The following is a 19423-nucleotide window of genomic DNA, read 5'->3' on the forward strand; positions in this document are numbered from 1 at the left end:
GAGCCCGATAGGCAAAGAGAGAATCACTTTTGATGGTGAGTTTTCGACCTTCTTGAAGGGATTCTGGGGCCATGATTGGCTTTGTTGTGGCTGCAGATGACTGATCTGGGCGAGATAGAGTGGCTTGATTGCAGTGGCGTGCTGTACGAGTGGGCGGACTGCTATGATAACAAGGTACTGAAATACTCACTTACTCCCCGTTCACGAAAGTTTCCTGTGTTGATTGTCAGGGGGTTGAAGACTAACGAGCAAGCAGAACTGGTACGGGTTGATGGACATTATCGCCCCGACACTCACGGTATGACCATCACCTCTGTCACTCTCCATCCCTCTCTTCGTCCACTCTTGGAAAGGCATAAAAAAACACACACACTAACACCACCCCCAATGAACCGGGGATTGTTTGGTGTCCAGATCGACTACGACAAAGTCAACAACGCGAAATTCACCGACCTCCCCGCCGAGAAGTACATCGCGATGATGAGCGACCCGCTGTTCCTGGGCGACGAGCTCGTCGCGTCGCAGCACCTGATCGGCGCGACCAAGTGGGAAAAGGTGTCGGACGTGGAGATGGTGTCGCACCACCAGTCGCGCGCGGCGCACCAGCGGTTCGAGGACGTGCGGCGCAGGGACGTCGCCGTCAAGGGCCACGGCCACGGTACCGTCACCACCTTCTACAAGAAGATCGACGGGCAGTGGAAGTGGGCGGGCATCAAGACAAAAGTCATTTGGAACGAGTTTGATTTCGAACACGTCTTTCGCGGTGCGGCAGGGAAGGAGTAGTTCTCGTACCATATCATACCAGACCAGTAAAAATGGGAAATGCGGGATGCAAGTGGTTCGCATACGGGTCATATTATCACCTGTGTCGTGGTCACCTCGTACAAGTCCAAAGGGTGCGCTGATGGTGGTGGTGATGGGACGACGATGGCATTGCTAGGCAAAAAGGGAGTTGGGCGTGGCGGGGAAATAAAAGGGGAACTGCTTGGCGCCCCACTCTCCCATTCACCCCCCCTGGTTGAGCTCAGCCTCGTCCAGCCCACCATCACTACATACTGATTGTCAGGCTCAATCCCAAGACTTCTCTTCCAATACTTGGTTGCTCTAGTCTCTAATGTGGACATGTTTGGAGTAGAGATTAGGTATCGCTGCTTAGAACACATCGCCTTTTTCTTTCAGTGTCGATTTTCAGCCAAAGCCACCGGTTGGCGAAGCAGCGTGTCTCGATACAAGTCAGACCAACTGACGATTCTTGACCGGGGGAGGATCCACATCGAAGGCGGCTTGGATTGATGACGATGACACAAGGTATCCAGGCACCCAGGACTTACCGGTCAGTATGCAGACTGCCGCACATGTTCACCGGTCGCCAGATATCTGTCACTCCCTCCCCCCTCAGGTGCCAAGCTGCGTATCACCATGACCGATGGGCACGCTGGCATTCCATCTCCCACAAAAGGGAATCTCGATCTTGTCGATCTCCAACAGGGGAAATTCTTCCAAAAGTCACTAGGTACGGGCAAATGACGTTGGCGAGCAACGTGGGACGAACGACCCAGCTGGACCTCCACACCGAGTGCCTTGTACGCCCTCGGTGACCGACGTCTCCACACCACCACCCAACACCACACAGGGAAAGGCAACCTAGCTCGAATGCCTATCCATGTACTACGAATGACAATGGACTGTTCCGTTCCTGAGCTGGACGATTTGGATGAACTGGTCCAGCTCCAACCTTCCAAGCTTCTTTAAAAGGTGAGAGGAGGCGCGTAAACACAGACTGTCATCTGGCGCGACCTTTTTCATTCTTGTTGTTTCGGCCGTCTGGCTCAAGTTTGTCTTTCTCCGACGCCTGTTCTCTTTGCAGTTCTCGTGGTGTCGAGACCCTTGTTTGTCACTCGCGCAGAAATGTTCTGGAAATCCCTCTCCACATGCGTGCTGCTCGCAAGCACCGCCCTAGCAGCTCCAGGCTATAATTTCAGGGCACTGCAGCAGTGTGTCAGCGGTGCTCTGGCCGCAGGGGGAAATGTCGCGGAGCGTGTGCAATCGCCCGCAAACGCGACCTGGGACGATGCCTATGTCGGTGCCATCATGTGCGTATCTCAAAGGTCCCTCGTACAGGAAACCACTGACTTACAGTCTTCTAAAGCAAGCCCGAGACTCCCGCCATGATTGCCTTCGCTGAGAGTTTCACAGAGGTGGGCGCCTTGATGGGCTGCGCCAACAGCACTGGGTACCAGGCCGTTCCTCGGTCAGGACGACACCAGTAAGCACCGTCAAACGCTTACTGCCCACTCTTTCTGACAGGTCGATGCAGTTTCGAAGGCTGGTCGGCACTCAATGGCTCTCTGGTCATCGATGTCTCGTCTCTCAGCTATGTCAATGTCTCCAGTGACCTCAGCAACGCGACCATCGGGGCTGGCACAAACCTTGGACAGATATACACAGAGTTGAGCGTGGTGAACAAGACGTTTCTCGGGGGCATCTGTCCCACAGTGGCTCTCGGGGGATATCTCGGTGTGGGAGGGTACAGCCTTCAGCATCGAGCCCTGGGGATTGCGGTCGACCAGGTACTCTCCTTCAAGGCCATCTTGGCCAGCGGCGAGCTTGTCACCGTCTCCCCCACCTCCCATCCAGATCTGTGGTTCGCTGCCCGTGGTGGTGGTCAGTATGCCTTCATCGTCGAGGCCACCGTAAAGATCCTCACCTTGCCGCGGTCCGCCATGGTCGTGGGTTTCTATAACAACTCCGATACCCGTTATGAGGTGGCTAGGAAATGGCTTGACTGGGCTCCGACTGCGCCAAAGGAACTCACCACCCAGCTGAACGTCTATAACAACCGCACCCACCTGATCGGCTGGTACCTGGGCGGTTCTACCCAACAACTCCGAACGGCTCTGAACACGTCGGGTCTTTTGGATGTCGCCGACGGTGTCGTGTCCATCGACGGGAATTGCAGCACGGCAAACTCACGAATGTACTGGCAGGACACTTCGACCAGGTGCACCGACGATACATCAGCATACCAAGCATTTCTCAAGGTCTACAACACCGAGTCGATCAACCTCGCCCCGATCCAGCCGGCTTTACGCCTAGACAATACGCCAGCCATACCATCGGAGCCCGTTGCTGTGCCTTGGCCCCGCTTTGGTGTTATCAGCAAGACATACTTCACCCAGAAGAGCAGGCCTATCACAAACGACACTCTGAGGGAGCTCATCGACCGATCCGCGGTGCTGAGTGACGAGGCTGGTTTCTGGGGCGAATGGACCAGCTTCGGCGTCGCGGACCCGACCACATCTTCATCTTTCCCCTGGTTGAAAGAGGCACAGGCTCTACTGCGGATCGAGATGAACTCGCCACAGAATGTCTCCGCGTACAACCAGAACCGGGCATGGCTGCTGGACTTTGAAAAATTCCTGCGCCCCAAAGTAGGGTATGTATCTTTGTTTTCCAGCCGGCAAACTGCGGTGTATCGTTTCAAAGGGACTCGACTGACTTTCTTGACTCTCGTGCAGAAACGCTAGCTATTCTGGATATGTCGATGTCGACATCAGCATCAACCCGCTGACAGCATTCTACGGCAACAACACCTGCCGATTGATCAGCATCAAGCAGAGATATGATCCCAGCAACTTCTTCCGAAACCCATTCTCGATCCCAACAAAGGTACCCAAGGGCATATCGTGCTGAGCTGGGAAGCCGCCACAGTCAAGGTTTGCTGGATGTGATAGTGACTTGGTACTGTAAGATAGCCAATTTGAAATCTTGAGGAGCAGGCCAAAGCGGTCGAGGGTAGACAAGTCAGAATGCAAACTCTGGTTAGATGACAGAAATGCGCACTCAGAATGGCCTTCATGAATCGCCTTGACTTGTGAGACTTTTGCCCTGATCACAAAGCGGAAGCGAGTAGACTCCTGACTTTTTAGACCTAGGGAGCTGCTGTTCGTCTACTGTGGAGGCCATTCGGAGACGGTATCACCGGCTGGGTAGCATGGTCAAAAAAAAAAAAGGATCGGGCAATCACCGTGCGGTATGCAAAAAAAAAAAAAAAAAAAAAGGCAGTCAGATCGAGGTGAAGCAGTTCCATGTAGCAGGCCAGCTCCTCACAGCGAGGCTCTCTGATGTCGGCAAAACGTCAATCTCAACAGCGGACCAGTGGCGGCTCGAACCAATGGCAATACCAAATGTACCACAAGGCTTCGGTCACCGTCTAGTGTTTCGGTCAAAAGCTGCCCATGAGACGATGAAGCCAAGAGGCCGTCCATTCTGACAGATTGAAGATATCATAAATTTGCCAATGACATCAGCTTCATTCGGACATGAAACTTTGGGATATATCACCGTCAAAGTCTTAACTTGAAGTTATCTTTCAGCAAGTATTTTTCGAGACATGCACGAGGCCATTGTCTTGATTTGTTGATCTTCACCATGTCCAACTTCTGGCCCAAGAAACCTTTCTCCATCGCCATTGTTGGCGGAGGTCTCGCCGGCCTCAGCCTGGCTCGGGGCCTCCTCCGCCGTGGCATCAGCTGTCAAGTCTTTGAGGCTGCACCCGCCTTCGCTGATATCGGAGCGGGTCTCAGCTTTGCTCTCAATTCCCTGGAGGCACTAAAAGCCGTCGACCCTGACTCTTACGAATGCTTTCTCAAGCGGTGCAGCGAAATGTCAGAGAAGAAGGACGTGTACATGACGTATCGAGATGGGAACGCAGAAGACAACCACGCGCTCACGACGCTGTACTGCAAAGGTTCTGGGCAGCAGGCCGTGCACCGTACCCTGCTGGTCAAGGTCTGGACCAGCTTCACACACAAACAAGAATGACAAATATTCTGACAATTTTTAGGACATGGTGTCCCTGATGCCCAATGGTACGTGGCACATGGACAAGAGACTGACCACCATTGAGGAGAATCTCTCCGGCGGTGTCACCTTGAGCTTCGAGGACGGCACACTGTTTGACGCCGATGCCGTGGTCGGTGCGGACGGAATTAAATCCAAGACTCGTCAAATCCTCTTGGGTCCAGACAATCCCGATGCTAAGCCGAAGTATTCAGGAGAGTTCGGTTACCGCAGCCTCGTGCCCATGGAAAAGGCTGTAGAAGTTCTGGGCGAGGACTTTGCAAGGAACGGCAATGTCAATATCTCTGATGGTGCCCTCACAACTACATACCCCGTCGAAAAGGGGACCATGCTCAATGTTGTAGCAGCACGGAACCAGCCAACCTGGGACGATCCCAACTGGGTCATTCCAGCAAACAAGGAGACGGTCGAGGAAGAGTTCAAGGGAACGGGACCACAGATGCAGAAAGTGGTGTCGCTATTGGAGAATCCGCAGAAATGGTCCCTTTGGCATCACCCAGAGGCCGCGACCTTCTATCGTGGTCGATTTTGTATTATTGGCGATGCTGCACACGCGGCCACTCCTCACCAAGGCGCAGGTGCCGGGCAAGCATTCGAAGATGCTTTAGTTCTCGCTCGGCTGTTGGCGGATGACAACATCAAAACAGCTGATGACATTGAGACGGCATTTGCTGCATTCGACGCCATCCGCCGCCCACGGACTTTAAAGATTGTCGATACCAGCAGGGAAAACGGCATGATCTGCATGAAGAAGGGTGAGAAAACCGGCACCGACCTCGAGAAGATCAAGAACAATTTAGACCACAGATTTGATTGGATCTGGTACGACGACCTCGAGAGGCAGGTCAACGAAGCCAAAGAAAAAGTGAAGGAACTGAAAGGGGCGCAATTCGAGGTAGACAAAAGATCTCCCTCACAGCGCGAGGCTCTGGACGAGTCGTCTCTCGAAGCCTCCTACCGTCCCGCAATTCTCAGAAATGAGAGCCTTTCGCTGCTTGGACCTCCGGCAGCATCAGCGGTAAAGGTGTGATCTGGAAAGGTTACACGTAGCCGAGGATTTGTTCTCGATCAGCCTTGCGGGATTGAGGTCATGCAGGAACCATTAGCCGTGCTATAGCCACAACCAAAAGCTCTAGGTAGACAATTCGAGATGTCGGACTGGTAACAGATCTTCTCTTCCCCCGACAATGGTCTCATCTCTCCTGCCAAAGATAGGCATCAATCTCGATAAAGGAGCGAAGTCCAGCAAAGGTTAGACCCGCTGATGCCACCCGCTCCAGAACATGGATGGCCTGGACATGGGATCCGTCACTTTGCTCTAGTCTCGAGTTCAACACTTAGAAGCGAAGATATGCCATCAAATCTCGATCCCCAGAGAGCCATCGGAAATCGAGAATAGCAAAAGAGATCGCAGATGTGCGTTTCCAAGCATTTGGGATGGATTTGTTCGCCCACACGAATCAAAAAGCCATGTGTGAGCAGTCACAATGCTGAGAATTGACCGGCGAGCGAAGTTCGGTGGATATTGGGAGTTGTTCGAAATGACAATGATCCACAGGGGGCGAGAGCCCATGAACCACACAGTAATCTGCGACCCTAGTGGCGGTATTCGGTGTCGTCATATTCTAGATTCGCCGGACAGTAAATACACCGGACGCTTTTCACCTCTACTTCGGTTTTCTTTGGATGGTTCGCCTGACGTGCTGCATGTGCCATACGCGAGAGATTGTAGAGAAGGTATGCATCTGAGCAATGCTTGAAGACCTCACGAAGTTCATCGATAAGGTAAGTGTCTGCGAAAAGACCAACGGCATGAGACGTCATCGTAGATTGCCCGCTTTTACATTTCCCTGCGCCCGTTGCTGTCGTATGTCTCCAGTGTTATCGGTGGCCGATAAATCGTAGACTCAGTTGGTTTCGAGGGTTGTTGTGTGAGGCTCCATCAGTAGAAAAACAGGCTGAGGACGCTCTCTACTCCCATACCTGATTGTATTCAGCCTTCAGATCTGGATTCACTGTCCCCCACAAATGTGTCTGCCATTCTCGCGTGCAGACCTTCCGACCACTATGGGCCGGGACATCAAGGTTCTCCTGTTCGGAGACCAGTCGGAAGAAAGATTCGACGAGCTGCGCGAAATAGTCACAGTTACCGACAATCCTCTTCTGAGCGCTTTCATCGAAAAGGCATATTTGGCTTTACGAGATGAGGTTACCCATCTCCCTTCGGTGACGCGGGGCTTGCCTGGCTTCACGAGCATCGAGACGTTGCTGTGGCGATACAAGGAGGCCGGCGTTCGACACCCAGCGATCGAAAGTGCATTGGTGTGCATCCACCAGATCGGTACTGTGTTGAGGTATGTACACAACATACAATTGGTTGTAAGGTTGGAAGTTGTCGTGCTGCGATTTTCTCTCTCCAAGATGCACGTGCATGCCAAGCCTGACGCGGGGTTGAAGCGCAGTTTGAACTGCGCCTCAAGCAAGAATCATGTTGTTTCATCTCCACATCAGCCACACTTCTCTCAATGGAATCTCCACTAATCTCTCTTTCAGATACTACGGCGATGGATCAGAAATCTATCCCAAACCCGAAGATACTAGACTTGTGGCCTCCTGTACCGGGCTGCTCTCTGCCGCCGCCGTCAGTTGCGCCCATACCTATAGCGAGCTTGTCTCTGTCGGCCTCGAGGCTCTCAAGCTTGCATTCCGCGTCGGATCCCAGGTGACCCAGGCGTGTGATGAGATTGATCAGACGTCGGTGCCAAGCAGTTGGGCAGCCATCTTCCCTGGGGTAGGAAAAGAATCAGCGTATTTAGCCCTTGACGACTACTACAAGAAAACGGTAAGCCAATGCAATGCCGCTCCTTCGTGCTATGACTCGGTTCCTAAACGAAGACTACTACTGCAGAACGTCCCGCCAACCAGCCGACCTTATGTGTCTGCTACCAGTACCAACTCGGTCACCATCAGCGCTCCTCCAGCAGACTTGGAGAGACTGATTGAAGCTCGCATCTTCAAATCTTGTCGGCCCATTTGGCTGCCCATTTTTGGGCCTTATCATGCGCCTCATTTCTACGGTCACGAGACGGTGGTCTCTTTGGCTGCTTCGATCGATGATGCGAGTGCCAGTGAGTGGAAAGTGCGAATTCCCATCATCAACAATGGCAAAGAGTATGCCTACGAAGCGTCCAATTTCCGCCAGCTGATCGAAGATGTCCTTGAAGACATCCTTCTGAAACCTCTGCATTGGGACAGGCTGTGTACCAATTGTGTAGCCAGCGTCTCCTCGGCGGAACCAGAGCAATGCCGCGTCGTGCCAGTAGGCGCGAAGAATGCCTCCGCTAGCCTGGTCAATGCTCTGAACCATAAGGCTTCATTCAAAATCGTGGTTGATAACCGCAGGACGGAAGCCGCCGACAAAACTACGGAACCCAGGCCAATTGGAGGTCTAGGCAAACCCAAGATTGCCATTGTTGGCATGTCCGGCAGATTCCCTGATGCCATGAGCCCGAGCTTGTTCTGGGACCTCTTGAGAAAAGGTCTTGACGTTCACCGTGAAGTGCCACCCGACCGATTTGATGCCCAAGCACACTACGATCCAAGTGGCAAGCGCAAAAACACAACCCACACACCATATGGCTGCTTCATCGAGCACCCTGGCTTGTTTGACGCCCGCTTCTTCAACATGAGTCCTAAAGAAGCAGCTCAGACAGATCCCATGCACCGATTGGCTCTACTGACCGCTTACGAGGCGCTCGAAATGTCCGGCTTTGTTCCTAATAGAACTCCTTCAACGAGAGTTGACAGGGTTGGGACATTTTATGGCCAGACTTCTGATGACTGGCGAGAGATTCAAGATGGACAAAACATCCAAACATACTTTATTCCTGGTTGGTTCTGTTCTCTCTTTGTTTCGGTATTTGCCAGTTCTAACCCCATACAGGAGGTGTGAGAGCTTTTGCACCCGGAAGAATCAACTATCATTTTGGCTTTTCGGGGCCCAGCTTCAGCGTCGATACGGCATGCTCTTCTAGTCTTGCTGCAATCAACATTGCTTGCAACTCCCTATGGCTTAGAGACTGCGATACCGCCCTTGCCGGTGGTCTGAATGTCTTAACTAACCCAGATATCTTCTCCGGTTTGTCCCGTGGCCAGTTCTTGTCCAAAACGGGCAACTGCAAAACATTCGATGATGCAGCGGACGGCTATTGTCGTGGAGACGGTGCCGGCACGGTCATCCTGAAACGTTTGGAAGATGCTGAAGCGGACAACGATCCAATTCTTGCAGTCATCCTTGGTACAGGTACCAACCACTCTGCTGAGGCAGTCTCCATCACCCACCCTCACGCGGGAGCTCAGGAGTATCTCTTCAAGAAGGTTCTCACAGAGTCTAACCTTGATCCTCATGATATTTCGTATGTCGAAATGCACGGTACCGGAACTCAAGCAGGTGACGCCATCGAAATGGAGTCGGTCCTAAATTCATTCGCCCCAGCGGATCGACAGCGTCCTCCAGACCGCCCACTCTACCTAGGAAGTGTGAAAGCGAATGTTGGACATGGAGAGGTGCTCTAGAATACTCTTTCTGATAGAAATGATGCTGATTTTATGGTTAGGCTGCTTCGGGTATCACTGCCCTCGTCAAAATCCTCCTCATGCTTGAGCATGGTCTCATCCCACCCCATTGCGGTATCAAGGGCAGTATCAACCATAACTTTCCGGATCTTGGGGCTCGCAATGTACACATTTCTCTCGGTCATGAGACACCGTGGAAGCGACCGCGAGGTGGCAAACGCAGGATGTTCTTGAACAACTTCAGTGCCGCAGGAGGGAACACCTCGCTTCTCATGGAGGACGGAGATCTACCTACTTTGGATGGCGAAGACCCTCGCTCCACTGCCGTCGTTGCGGTCACTGGAAAGACCAAGAAAGCTTTAGTGGACAACACAAAGAACCTGATCGAGTATATATCCGACAAAACTGTAGATCTCCCGTGTTTGTCCTACACGACGACAGCCAGAAGAGTCCACTACTCCTACAGAACAAGTGTTGCCGGCTCCGATCTGCCTGGAATTCTGTCAGGACTTCGAAAATCCTTGGAGTCTGAGCCAACTCCTGTTCCTTCCGGTGTCCAGATGGTGTTTGCCTTCACTGGGCAAGGCTCACACTACACTGCTATGGGTAAGCAGCTCTACGAAACCAACAACCAATTCCAAGCCGATCTTCAACGCTTCGATCTTCTAGCTCGAAACCAAGGACTGCCTGCCATCTTACCCCTGGTCGATGGGAGCACTGAAATCGAGAAGCTTAGCCCGGTGGTGGTACAGACTGGAGCGGTCTGTGTTCAAATGGCGCTTGTTCGATTATGGCAATCCTGGGGTATCGAAGCAGCCGCAGTCGTTGGCCACAGCCTTGGAGAATATGCAGCGTTGCAAGCATCTGGTATTTTGTCAATCAACGATGCTATTTTCCTAGCTGGCACAAGGGCAAAATGCCTCGAGCAACATTGTACGATGAACACGCACGCCATGCTGTCTGTTGCTGCCTCGGTCCAGGAACTTGAGGGAGTCGTTGACGGCAAGACACTTGAGATCGCCTGCATCAATGGACCAAAGGCAACAGTGATCAGTGGAGAATCATCCAACATTGACAAGCTCAAGGAACATCTGTCCTCCAAAGGCATGAAATGTACCAAACTAGCAGTGCCTTTCGCATTTCATTCCACGCAGGTAGAACCTGCTCTGACTGACTTCGAAGCTGCCGCCGCTGGAGTTACCTACCATGCTCCCAAGATACCGCTCATTGCTCCACTGCTGGGCACTGTGGTCGACGAGGAAGGAATCGTCAACGCAAAGTATTTGAGACGTCACTGCCGTGAGCCGGTAAATTTCCTGGGTTGCATCCGAGCTGCAAAGGACAAGGGGATTATCAAGGATATGACCCAGTTTCTCGAAATTGGCAGCCACCCAATCTGTGGTGGTATGGTCAGATCAATCTTGGGTCCGACCACTGTGGCTCTTCCGTCATTAAAACGGGATGAGGATGTTTACAAGACCTTAGCAACGACCCTCTGTGGTCTCCATCAGGCTGGTCTCACAATCAACTGGAATTGCTACCACGAAAGTATTCCCCGCTGTCAACAGACCCTGAAGCTGCCAGCCTATGCTTGGGACGCATCAAATTACTGGATTGAATACGAGAACAATTGGACGCTCAGCAAGCCTGGCATGGCGCAGATGCCTGCGGGCGAGCAGTCTAAGAAGCTAAGCACAAGCACAGTCCAGCGTGTCGTCGAAGAGAAATTTCAGGGTCAAACTGGCACTTTAACCACCGAAACCGACATTTCGAAGCCAGAATTGGAGGAGACGATCCAGGGTCACCTTGTGAATGGCTCTGCCTTGACCTCTAGTGCGGTCTACGCAGATATGGCACTGACCATTGGTGACTATGTTCACCGCAAGTTGCAACCCGAAATCAAGAATTTCGCGTTGAACTGTGCCAACATGGTTGTAGAGAAGCCTCTCATTTTCAAGGGTGGCGAGCAACTTCTACGCGTCGACTGCAAGGCGGATCTTACCCAGGGTGTCTGCTACCTCACCTTCTACAGCGTTGGTCCCAAAGGACAAAAGCTCATGGAGCACGCCTATTGTGAAGTTCAATATGGCGATGTGGAGAGATGGTCTACCGATCTGGCTCGACAGAAGTACCTCGTGCAGAGCCAGATTGACCGGCTGTTGCAGATGGGCCAAACTGGTACCCTCAGTCGACTCCAGCGAAAGATGGCCTACAAGCTGTTCTCTGTCCTAGTTGACTACCAGAACGCTTACAAAGGCATGGCCGAAGTCATTCTTGACAGTCCATTGCGTGAAGGTACCGCCAGAATTGAACTTCAGACGGGCAGTGCTGGCACATTTTACATGGCACCGTATCACGTCGACTGCCTCTGCCATCTTGCGGGGTTCATTATGAATGCAAATGACGAACTGGATTCTTCACAAACCGTGTACGTCAACCATGGATGGGACTCTTTGCGTTTCTTTGAGAAGCCGTCGGTGTCGAAGCGTTACCGTTCCTATGTCAGGATGCAACCTACAGGCCCTGGCTCCAAGGACTACTCCGGGGATGTGTACGTCTTCGACGAGGACGGCAACATTGTTGGCCAGATTGGCGGCTTGACCTTCCAATACTTACCCAAACAGATTCTCGACCGAGTTCTGCCACCAGCTAGTGGTGCAAAGGCCGCTGCCTCTGCTTCAACTAAGACGACCACTGGTAGGCCAAAGAAAGCCGCCCCGAAATCTGCTCCCACGCCACCAAAGGCAGCACCTAGCGTCCCAAGTGTCATGAGCCGCGCATTGGATATCATGGCCGAAGAGCTTGGTGTTCCTGTCGCAGACCTGACCGACGATACTGATCTCAGTGCCCTTGGTGTCGACTCGTTGATGAGTCTGACCATCTCAGGCAAGTTCCGCGAAGGATTAGACATCGAAATCCCGTCAACCTTGCTAGCCAATTCAGAAACATTCAAACAGGTCAAGGACTTTTTGTCTCAATTCGAATCCAAGGATGCCACGCCGCCATCACCATCTACAGTGTCCTCGGTGGGGTCGACTGAACCGTCAGGAAGTTCGACTCCTACCCAACTTGATACCAACTCCACGATGTCGGACCCACAGAGTGATGAGACACATGCTGGACAGGATGGTGAGAAGCTTGAGGCCATCCGTGCTGCCATTGCCGAAGAAACTGGTATAGACCCCAACGAAGTCACTTCCGACATGGACCTAGAAGCCGTCGGCATCGATTCTTTGATGTCCCTTCAGATCCTGGGTTCCTTGCGTGAAGACAAGGGTATCGACCTGCCACCCTCATTCTTCACTGACCACAGCACCTTTGGTGACGTTGAAAAGGCGCTGGGCGGAGTTAAAGAGGCTGCGAAGCCCAAGCTCCCGGCCAAATCCGAAGAAATGTCGACAGAACAGGTGGTTACGGAAATGCAAATAAACAAGGGCCACAAGCCGGCTGAGCCGTCGAAGGAGCAGCTGCGCACTCCGGCCTCTGGCACCAACAAGGCTTTCAAAGCATCATCGGTCCTGTTGCAGGGAAATCCAAAGACTGCAACGAAGACTGTGTTCATGTTCCCTGACGGTTCAGGCTCGGCGATTAGCTATGCCACGATCCCTCCAATCGCGCCCAAGGATGTCGCTCTGATTGCCCTCAATTGCCCGTACATGAAGGAGCCAGAGGCCTTTGAGGGAGGTATTCCAGGAGTCACAGCGTTGTATCTGGAGGAAATCCGTCGCCGCCAGCCCAAGGGTCCTTATATCCTGGGCGGTTGGTCAGCTGGAGGCATCTGTGCCTATGAAGCCTGCTTGCAGCTCTCTGCTGTGGGTGAGAGTGTTGAAAAACTCATCTTCCTCGATGTACCGTGTCCTTTGCCACCACAAGCGCTGCCATCTCGCTTGCATCACTTCTTTGACTCGATCGGACTGCTGGGCCAGGAAGGCGAAGCGCCGGGCTGGCTTATCCCGCATTTCACGGCGACCATCGAAGCGCTGAGTAGCTATCGACCGCGGCTCATGGACCCTGCGAAAGAAAAGTTCCCAACTGTATACACCATCTACGCACAAGATGGTGTGTGCAAGAATGACAACGACCCGCGGCCCGAGCTGACCCCGGATGACCCGCCACACATGAACTGGCTGCTCTTCAACCGCAAGGACTTTGGACCTATTGGGTGGGAGCAGCTGTTTGGCGGTTCCGACAACATCATCGGTCTTGACCCTGTCCCTGGTGTCAACCACTTCACCATGATGCGCGAGCCCATGGTCGAAGAGCTACCCAGTCGCATTCAGAAGGCCCTGGGTGTGACTGACGAGTGAGGCTCACATCACAGGCACGTCACTACCAGGCTGAAAGGTGCTATCTTTGCATGTGAAGATAACGGAAAGAGAAATAGTAAATCCGCAACAAGAGGAAAGCTAAACAGATGTGATCAGAGTATCCCTGGCTTTGATTGACTTGAGACTGCAAGAGCATATCGTGGGGGTAAGGCCAAGTCAGCAATTGTCCACCTCTCCTCGTTATTCCGGAACTCTCATGGTTTAGAATTGTGGCACTGGGAAAGCCATGGCGGTCGCAACAGCAAACGAAGAGATTGCCATTTTCGACACAGTTGGCGCTGGAGAGGGAATCGTTTGGTATGGGAAGGGAAACGAAGCTGGTATCTTTCTTCCTTTTCTCAGCCTCATCCCATCTTTTTTGGGGGGGGGGGGGGGGGGGGCTTCCTGCGCTTCTTTGTTATACTCCTCATCCTTTCCCATCCCCTCGCTTTAAAGGCACTGGGTGCATCTTGGCTAGACATCACATGTCCTCCCCTCGGCAGTACATGGTCAGATTGCGCAGTTGAGTTGAGTCGAGTCGGGCTGAGTCGATTTAAGTTGAAGATGGCTTTCGGGTTTTTATTTCTGCGTTTTTTTCCCGACACTTTCGATAGAATTTTGGGAGATATTTCAAAGAAACGTTGGAATGGATTGTTTTTTTATTTTTATTTTTTCCCCTTGACTTTCTTTAGCTTTGACCTCGACTTCTGACTTGATGTACCCGTTCACATCCATGACCTTGTCCACATTCACGTCCACTGACGCACCCCCACTTGCAAAAAAAATACTCACAGAACTCACACACTGCGCGAAAAGGTTTTCAGAGTCGAGGATGTATGCGGTATACGATATACAGTACACAGTACACAGTGTGGGTGATTGGGAACTCGTACTTGTATATTGGCGATGGCAGTGATGGTGACAATGACGGTGACGGCGACGGTGACAGCAGAGGGTGCAGTGTAGTGTAGTGCAGTGTAATGCACTAGCGGTAGGAGTGATTATCGCCACAGCAATATAATATAACACATCATCTCCTACAGCATACGAGTACGAGCAACGAGTTACAGGCTAGATACGATAAGGATTCAAGAACGAACATGGCATCTATCCAAATAATGGAAAATTGTCAGCAGACACGACAGCCTGTCCGTTGGTCCATCTTCCATCTGTCCTTCGATCCCCCCAACCCTCAATTAGTCGACCAGACGGACAACACTGTAGAGATCAACTCCCCGCGAGAAAGGAGACCCTAAAATCCAGAAGAGAAAAAGAAGAACGAGGGAAAGGGGAAGGTGGTCACAATCCACAGAAAAAACAGGCTTCGTTGTCATGGAAGACACGACGAGAGACAGACAGAGAGAGGGCAGCCGCGGCGTCCAGGATGACAAACATTTGAATCCAACTGTCTGACCTTGTCGTGGTCGTTTACCTTTTGTGGTTTTTTTCCTCTTGGCATTGCAGCGCAGAATACGACATTGGGTCAGGCGTTCTTGGTCTGGGCGATGGCAGCTGTGAAAGAGAGCACCATATCAGCACCAAACAAGAAGATGGTCGGTGACACGCCACGGTGTGTGTCTTACCCAAGAACCGAATGGACCCAAGTCGCTCTCAAAAATATCTGATATCGTGGGTAGCCAGGGGTTCAAGGCGTACGAGGTATTCCAGTGCATATCCCGAGGAGAGAGAGAGCGAGATTCCTGTACCGGAATGAGTACCGAGTATACCTTTCGATTCACATAGCCCAATGAGACCACACGTGCCTCGGTGCTGTCGGGTGGGAGGAAGAAGAGATGACAAGACCCAAAGCCCTTTTGACATGTGAAATTGACCATCGGAGGCAGCTTCTGGTTGATCCCACTCCGATCAAGCCTGGCACCAAGCTTCCTCAAGGCCTAGAAAATCCTTCGCGCATACTCCATCTCAAGAATAAAGGCAGGAACATACCATCCCGGTAGCAGCAGGAGGAGTAGAATGGGGAGGATCGTTGGAGGCGGGGTTGGCCAACTCGACTGGCCGTGAGGTACGTGGGTACATTAGAGCGAGGAGGCGCCGGGGAATTAGCGGACAGTTTTCATACCCCTGTCTAGACAATGGGGTCTCTGTACTCTGTGCGAATGTGGCTGACCTCTCGAGATGTTATGTCGGCTTTCCTCCTCACAGATCGAAGCAGCCCGCTACTTACACAGGCATAGTAATGGTCGCCCCTGTCAATATTATGCAATGGATGTGTTGCTGCTCCTGACTGCCGACGGAAGAACACCATCGCTTATTCGGTTGATGGTCGCTGCTAGTATGCCTGATCATCGTGTCCTACCGGGAATCCTGACAGCATATCCACGTCGGTTAGACTGGCCTCTGTCATCGAGTCAGTCCTTAGTCAGGGCTGGCTGGTAGTGACTGGGTTCGACACAGGGTAGAAGCGACTTTCTGTGGTGTCCTGTGTCCACATATCATCTATTGATCGATAGCCCTCGTTAGTATAAAGTTCCAGGCGTGTCCTTATCGAAACGATCACAAACAAACTGTGAGCGGCCCTAATCCTCCGGCAATCATGGGTGTCGGTAACTGTTTCATGGTGGAATGATCTGTCGTACAGGTACAAGGCCTATTCCGAGAGAGCATGGTCCATCTCCAAAGACCTAATCTAGGTATGATCTGCACCACCAGGACAGCGTGCGGCCGCGGGGGGTTTCTGAACCCTTGGCGAACGTGGGATATTCGCTAAAATATGCCCTGATTTGTGGATCGGCCTTCAAAGTTGTCATTCCTTCTGGCGACGTCCTGCTACTCGTTCCGGTTTCTCGAGCTGTGTGCTGCGTGACGACTCGAGCAATGCTGGATCGCCGGCGACCAAGTTGTCTCAACTAGAAGTCGTTTAAGTCGCTTTTTCCTTCGAGATCGTCTCACTGATCTTCTCACCGGACGATCCTCCACTTGTTGTTCTGCAACCTACGCGTGCCTTAGCATAGGACTTCCTAAGGCAGTGAAGAGCAGCATCCCAGGGCGACTGTGGGACTCGTAACCCATGAAACATATGTCATGCTGATCCCGGTGCTGTCCTCGTATCTTCTGTCATACAGCAAGGCTTTACGTCAGGTCAGTGTCTTTTCCTTGGTGTTCCTGGTGGTACAAAGCTTCCGGCCTGATGACGCTACCTGGTGGCCTTCGGTGAGAACCTTGTGCTGTTCCAGTGCTCCAGAATGATCTGGCAAAGGCTTTCGGGACCTCGATCCAGAAGTAGCTGTGAGCGTGAATCCCGATGACCAACGCAAAGCTAGCCAGTCACTAGTAAACTTTGTTACTTTTCCTGTAGTTAAAAGCTCACATATGTCGGTCGCTTTGGATGGGATTTGAACAAACTGCTAGCCTCAATTACCTGCATGACCATAATCCGTCCTCAAAAGAGTGTTGCTTCCTCAAAAGCTCGGGCTCAATTCGCCGTATAATGGACGCCAGGGATGACCGGCTCTCTCTTGCCGGGGGTGGGCCAGTCCTCTAGAGCCGATACATCGTCCACTTGCTGGGGGCTGGCCCCCCTGGTTGAAGGAATTTGTTCATAGTTTTCCCCAAATCGATGTTAGGCCCCATGTTGCCAATATTTTTAACCAAGTAGGGTGCTGAGGTGAGCTCCGAGAGAGAAACTCAATAAGGGTGACAAGGTTCTGCGCATGCCATTCGCATTTTTGTGTATGTTGGAAAGAATTTTGAGATTGCTGCTGCGAACGAGGTTTGGACGGGCATACCTCGTACAATCCCCCCATCTCCACTTCGATAAAAGGCCCAAATTCATGGGCAGCACAGTCGAAATCGCTGGGCAAGGCATCCATGCACGACACTCTGGCTTGCATGGCATCCAGATGAAAAGCATATGCAAAGCATGGACACTCACACTCGTCGTTCACCACCAGCCTATCGTACCTGTTCACTTATCAGTTCACTAGACCAGACCGGTTACGATCGACGAGGCGCAAGTTCGCCGACCCTGTTCGGTGGATCCCTGAGGCTCGCCAATGCTGCAGTTTAATGGAAGTTAGTTGTACCCCCATCGCTAGGTACTCCGACAAAAGTAGATTCGTGTTGCCTGAGTCTTGTTTATGTCGAGTTTCTTCTTGGACCAACAACTTGAAACTCTTCACCCAGGTGCCCAGGGCGTAGCGGAAACGGAACAAAGAGTACGGTCTCTGTGGTATGCCGCAGCTCATCCAGCTCTCCCCTCGGCTTATTCCTCCACAACAGTGTAGGCTTAAGACAGAGCTTGGTGGAGCCTTGCTCCAACTGGGAAGCACCTCCTGCAGCCCCCGAACGTGCACCAGTTGTGGGCAACTGTGGGAAAGGGGCGGCCGTTGGAACTCTCCGGAGTCTATTTTCGGGTGCGTTGTCTGCTTCGCTCGTTTTGGACCCTAGGAAACGTGGTCCATGCCAGCGCCCTGCCTCAACACTTGGTTGTTGTTGTTGTCGTCGTTCAGCCACCAAGTTTGCGGACCACGGTCAAGGCAGATCGAAAGCTAGCTTGACAGAACAAAGCGTTTGTATCCGTATTTTCCGTACTGGCAGCAATCCACAAGGCGAACCACTGCAGCCAGACCGTTTGAGATGCAAGTCAGACGCTCCCAAGCCTCTTGTATGTAACGCTCAGCGCTGATGGCTTTCAGCCCGTTCAAGGCTGTCCACCACAAAAGCAATTGGCCACCCCCCGGCTCCTTTGGTGGCAACGCCTGATTGACGGAGGATGATGTATGAGACTTCCGGTTGCGACCCAGAGGCAAGAGCCGGTCCTCGGCGACCACTCGCCACAGGAAGGGCCTAAGCGGTTGATCGACATTGTGGTGGCACAGTAGGCCTCGTAAGCAGAGCGAGGACCACAGGCAGCCAAAACATCGGTGCACTTTACATAAGAAAGTTTCTTGTGAGATGTCTCGAGAGGTTTTGTTTCTGTCAGATGCTGGGAGGGCAGAGATTAGTGGCCCCATCCGAATCTGGCAGTTTCGGCATGAATTAAGCACTGCCTGCATCGTAGCGCTTCAATTCGGTAACACAGGGGGAGTATTTGCCATTGAAACATATCAAGCTGACCAACATTGGTGGGCAGATCTGAAGGAACCCCTGGTCGTCCAATAGACTCGACCAATTGAGTTTGATCATCAGAGCAGGCACAGCTGTTTTGAGGACAGTCGACGTGATACTAGCCCCCCCGTGAGATCAGTAGTTATCTCCCCTGTTACCCGTCGAGGAGCTTCCGGATAGAGGCTGAGTGGTTGAACCACTTTTATTTTCTTCTTGGACACAGGGATGGCATTGCAACTCTATCACGGAGTCGGTGCCAATTTGGCTGCCAAAGCTTCGCACTGGACAAGTCTGAGAGGATGTTGCCGGCACATTGGACAGAGGCAGACAGGAATTGGCACGAGGGCATCCAAGCGCTGCCCATACATAGACCGATGGCAATTTCCATTTGGCGATACCTCTCCCAGCTGGTGTCCCTTACCCCAGAGAATGGTGGAGAAGGAGGTGCTTGTCTGGTCTGCAATACGTGGCTCCGTTCAGCTGCCCATGTGGCTCAAGCTGAACGACGACCATGGTCGTCCTGCAATGTCGCTCGTCGCATGCACATGGTACTTGCTTCGCCATCCCATGAAAAGGATGCTTGTCAAGTTGCATACAGGTTTTGCCGATCA

General features: G+C 52.3%; 4 protein-coding genes across 4 annotated transcripts; all 4 read left to right on the plus strand.

The window, feature by feature from the left end:
• Positions 1–387: 387 nt before the first annotated feature.
• On the plus strand, positions 388–783 carry AYO21_10635 (hypothetical protein; the record flags this gene model as incomplete). The annotated part of the gene is made up of 1 exon (XM_022660548.1): positions 388–783. One exon carries the CDS (start codon positions 388–390, stop codon positions 781–783), a length of 396 nt encoding a protein of 131 aa, XP_022507128.1.
• A 1125-nt stretch (positions 784–1908) lies between these two features.
• On the plus strand, positions 1909–3693 carry AYO21_10636 (hypothetical protein; the record flags this gene model as incomplete). The annotated part of the gene is made up of 4 exons (XM_022660549.1): positions 1909–2093; positions 2150–2266; positions 2318–3436; positions 3519–3693. 4 exons carry the CDS (start codon positions 1909–1911, stop codon positions 3691–3693), a joined length of 1596 nt encoding a protein of 531 aa, XP_022507129.1.
• Positions 3694–4431: 738 nt separating this feature from the next.
• AYO21_10637 (hypothetical protein) lies at positions 4432–5893 on the plus strand (the record flags this gene model as incomplete). Its single annotated transcript, XM_022660550.1, has 2 exons — positions 4432–4791; positions 4847–5893. 2 exons carry the CDS (start codon positions 4432–4434, stop codon positions 5891–5893), a joined length of 1407 nt encoding a protein of 468 aa, XP_022507130.1.
• Positions 5894–6930: 1037 nt separating this feature from the next.
• On the plus strand, positions 6931–13745 carry AYO21_10638 (hypothetical protein; the record flags this gene model as incomplete). The annotated part of the gene is made up of 5 exons (XM_022660551.1): positions 6931–7217; positions 7417–7705; positions 7772–8753; positions 8807–9414; positions 9480–13745. The coding sequence occupies 5 exons, from the start codon at positions 6931–6933 to the stop codon at positions 13743–13745; spliced, it is 6432 nt and encodes a 2143-aa protein (XP_022507131.1).
• Positions 13746–19423: the final 5678 nt, after the last annotated feature.

The sequence above is a fragment of the Fonsecaea monophora genome, assembly GCF_001642475.1.
Source record: "Fonsecaea monophora strain CBS 269.37 chromosome Unknown Scaff126, whole genome shotgun sequence".
NCBI classification, from domain to species: Eukaryota; Fungi; Ascomycota; class Eurotiomycetes; order Chaetothyriales; family Herpotrichiellaceae; genus Fonsecaea; species Fonsecaea monophora.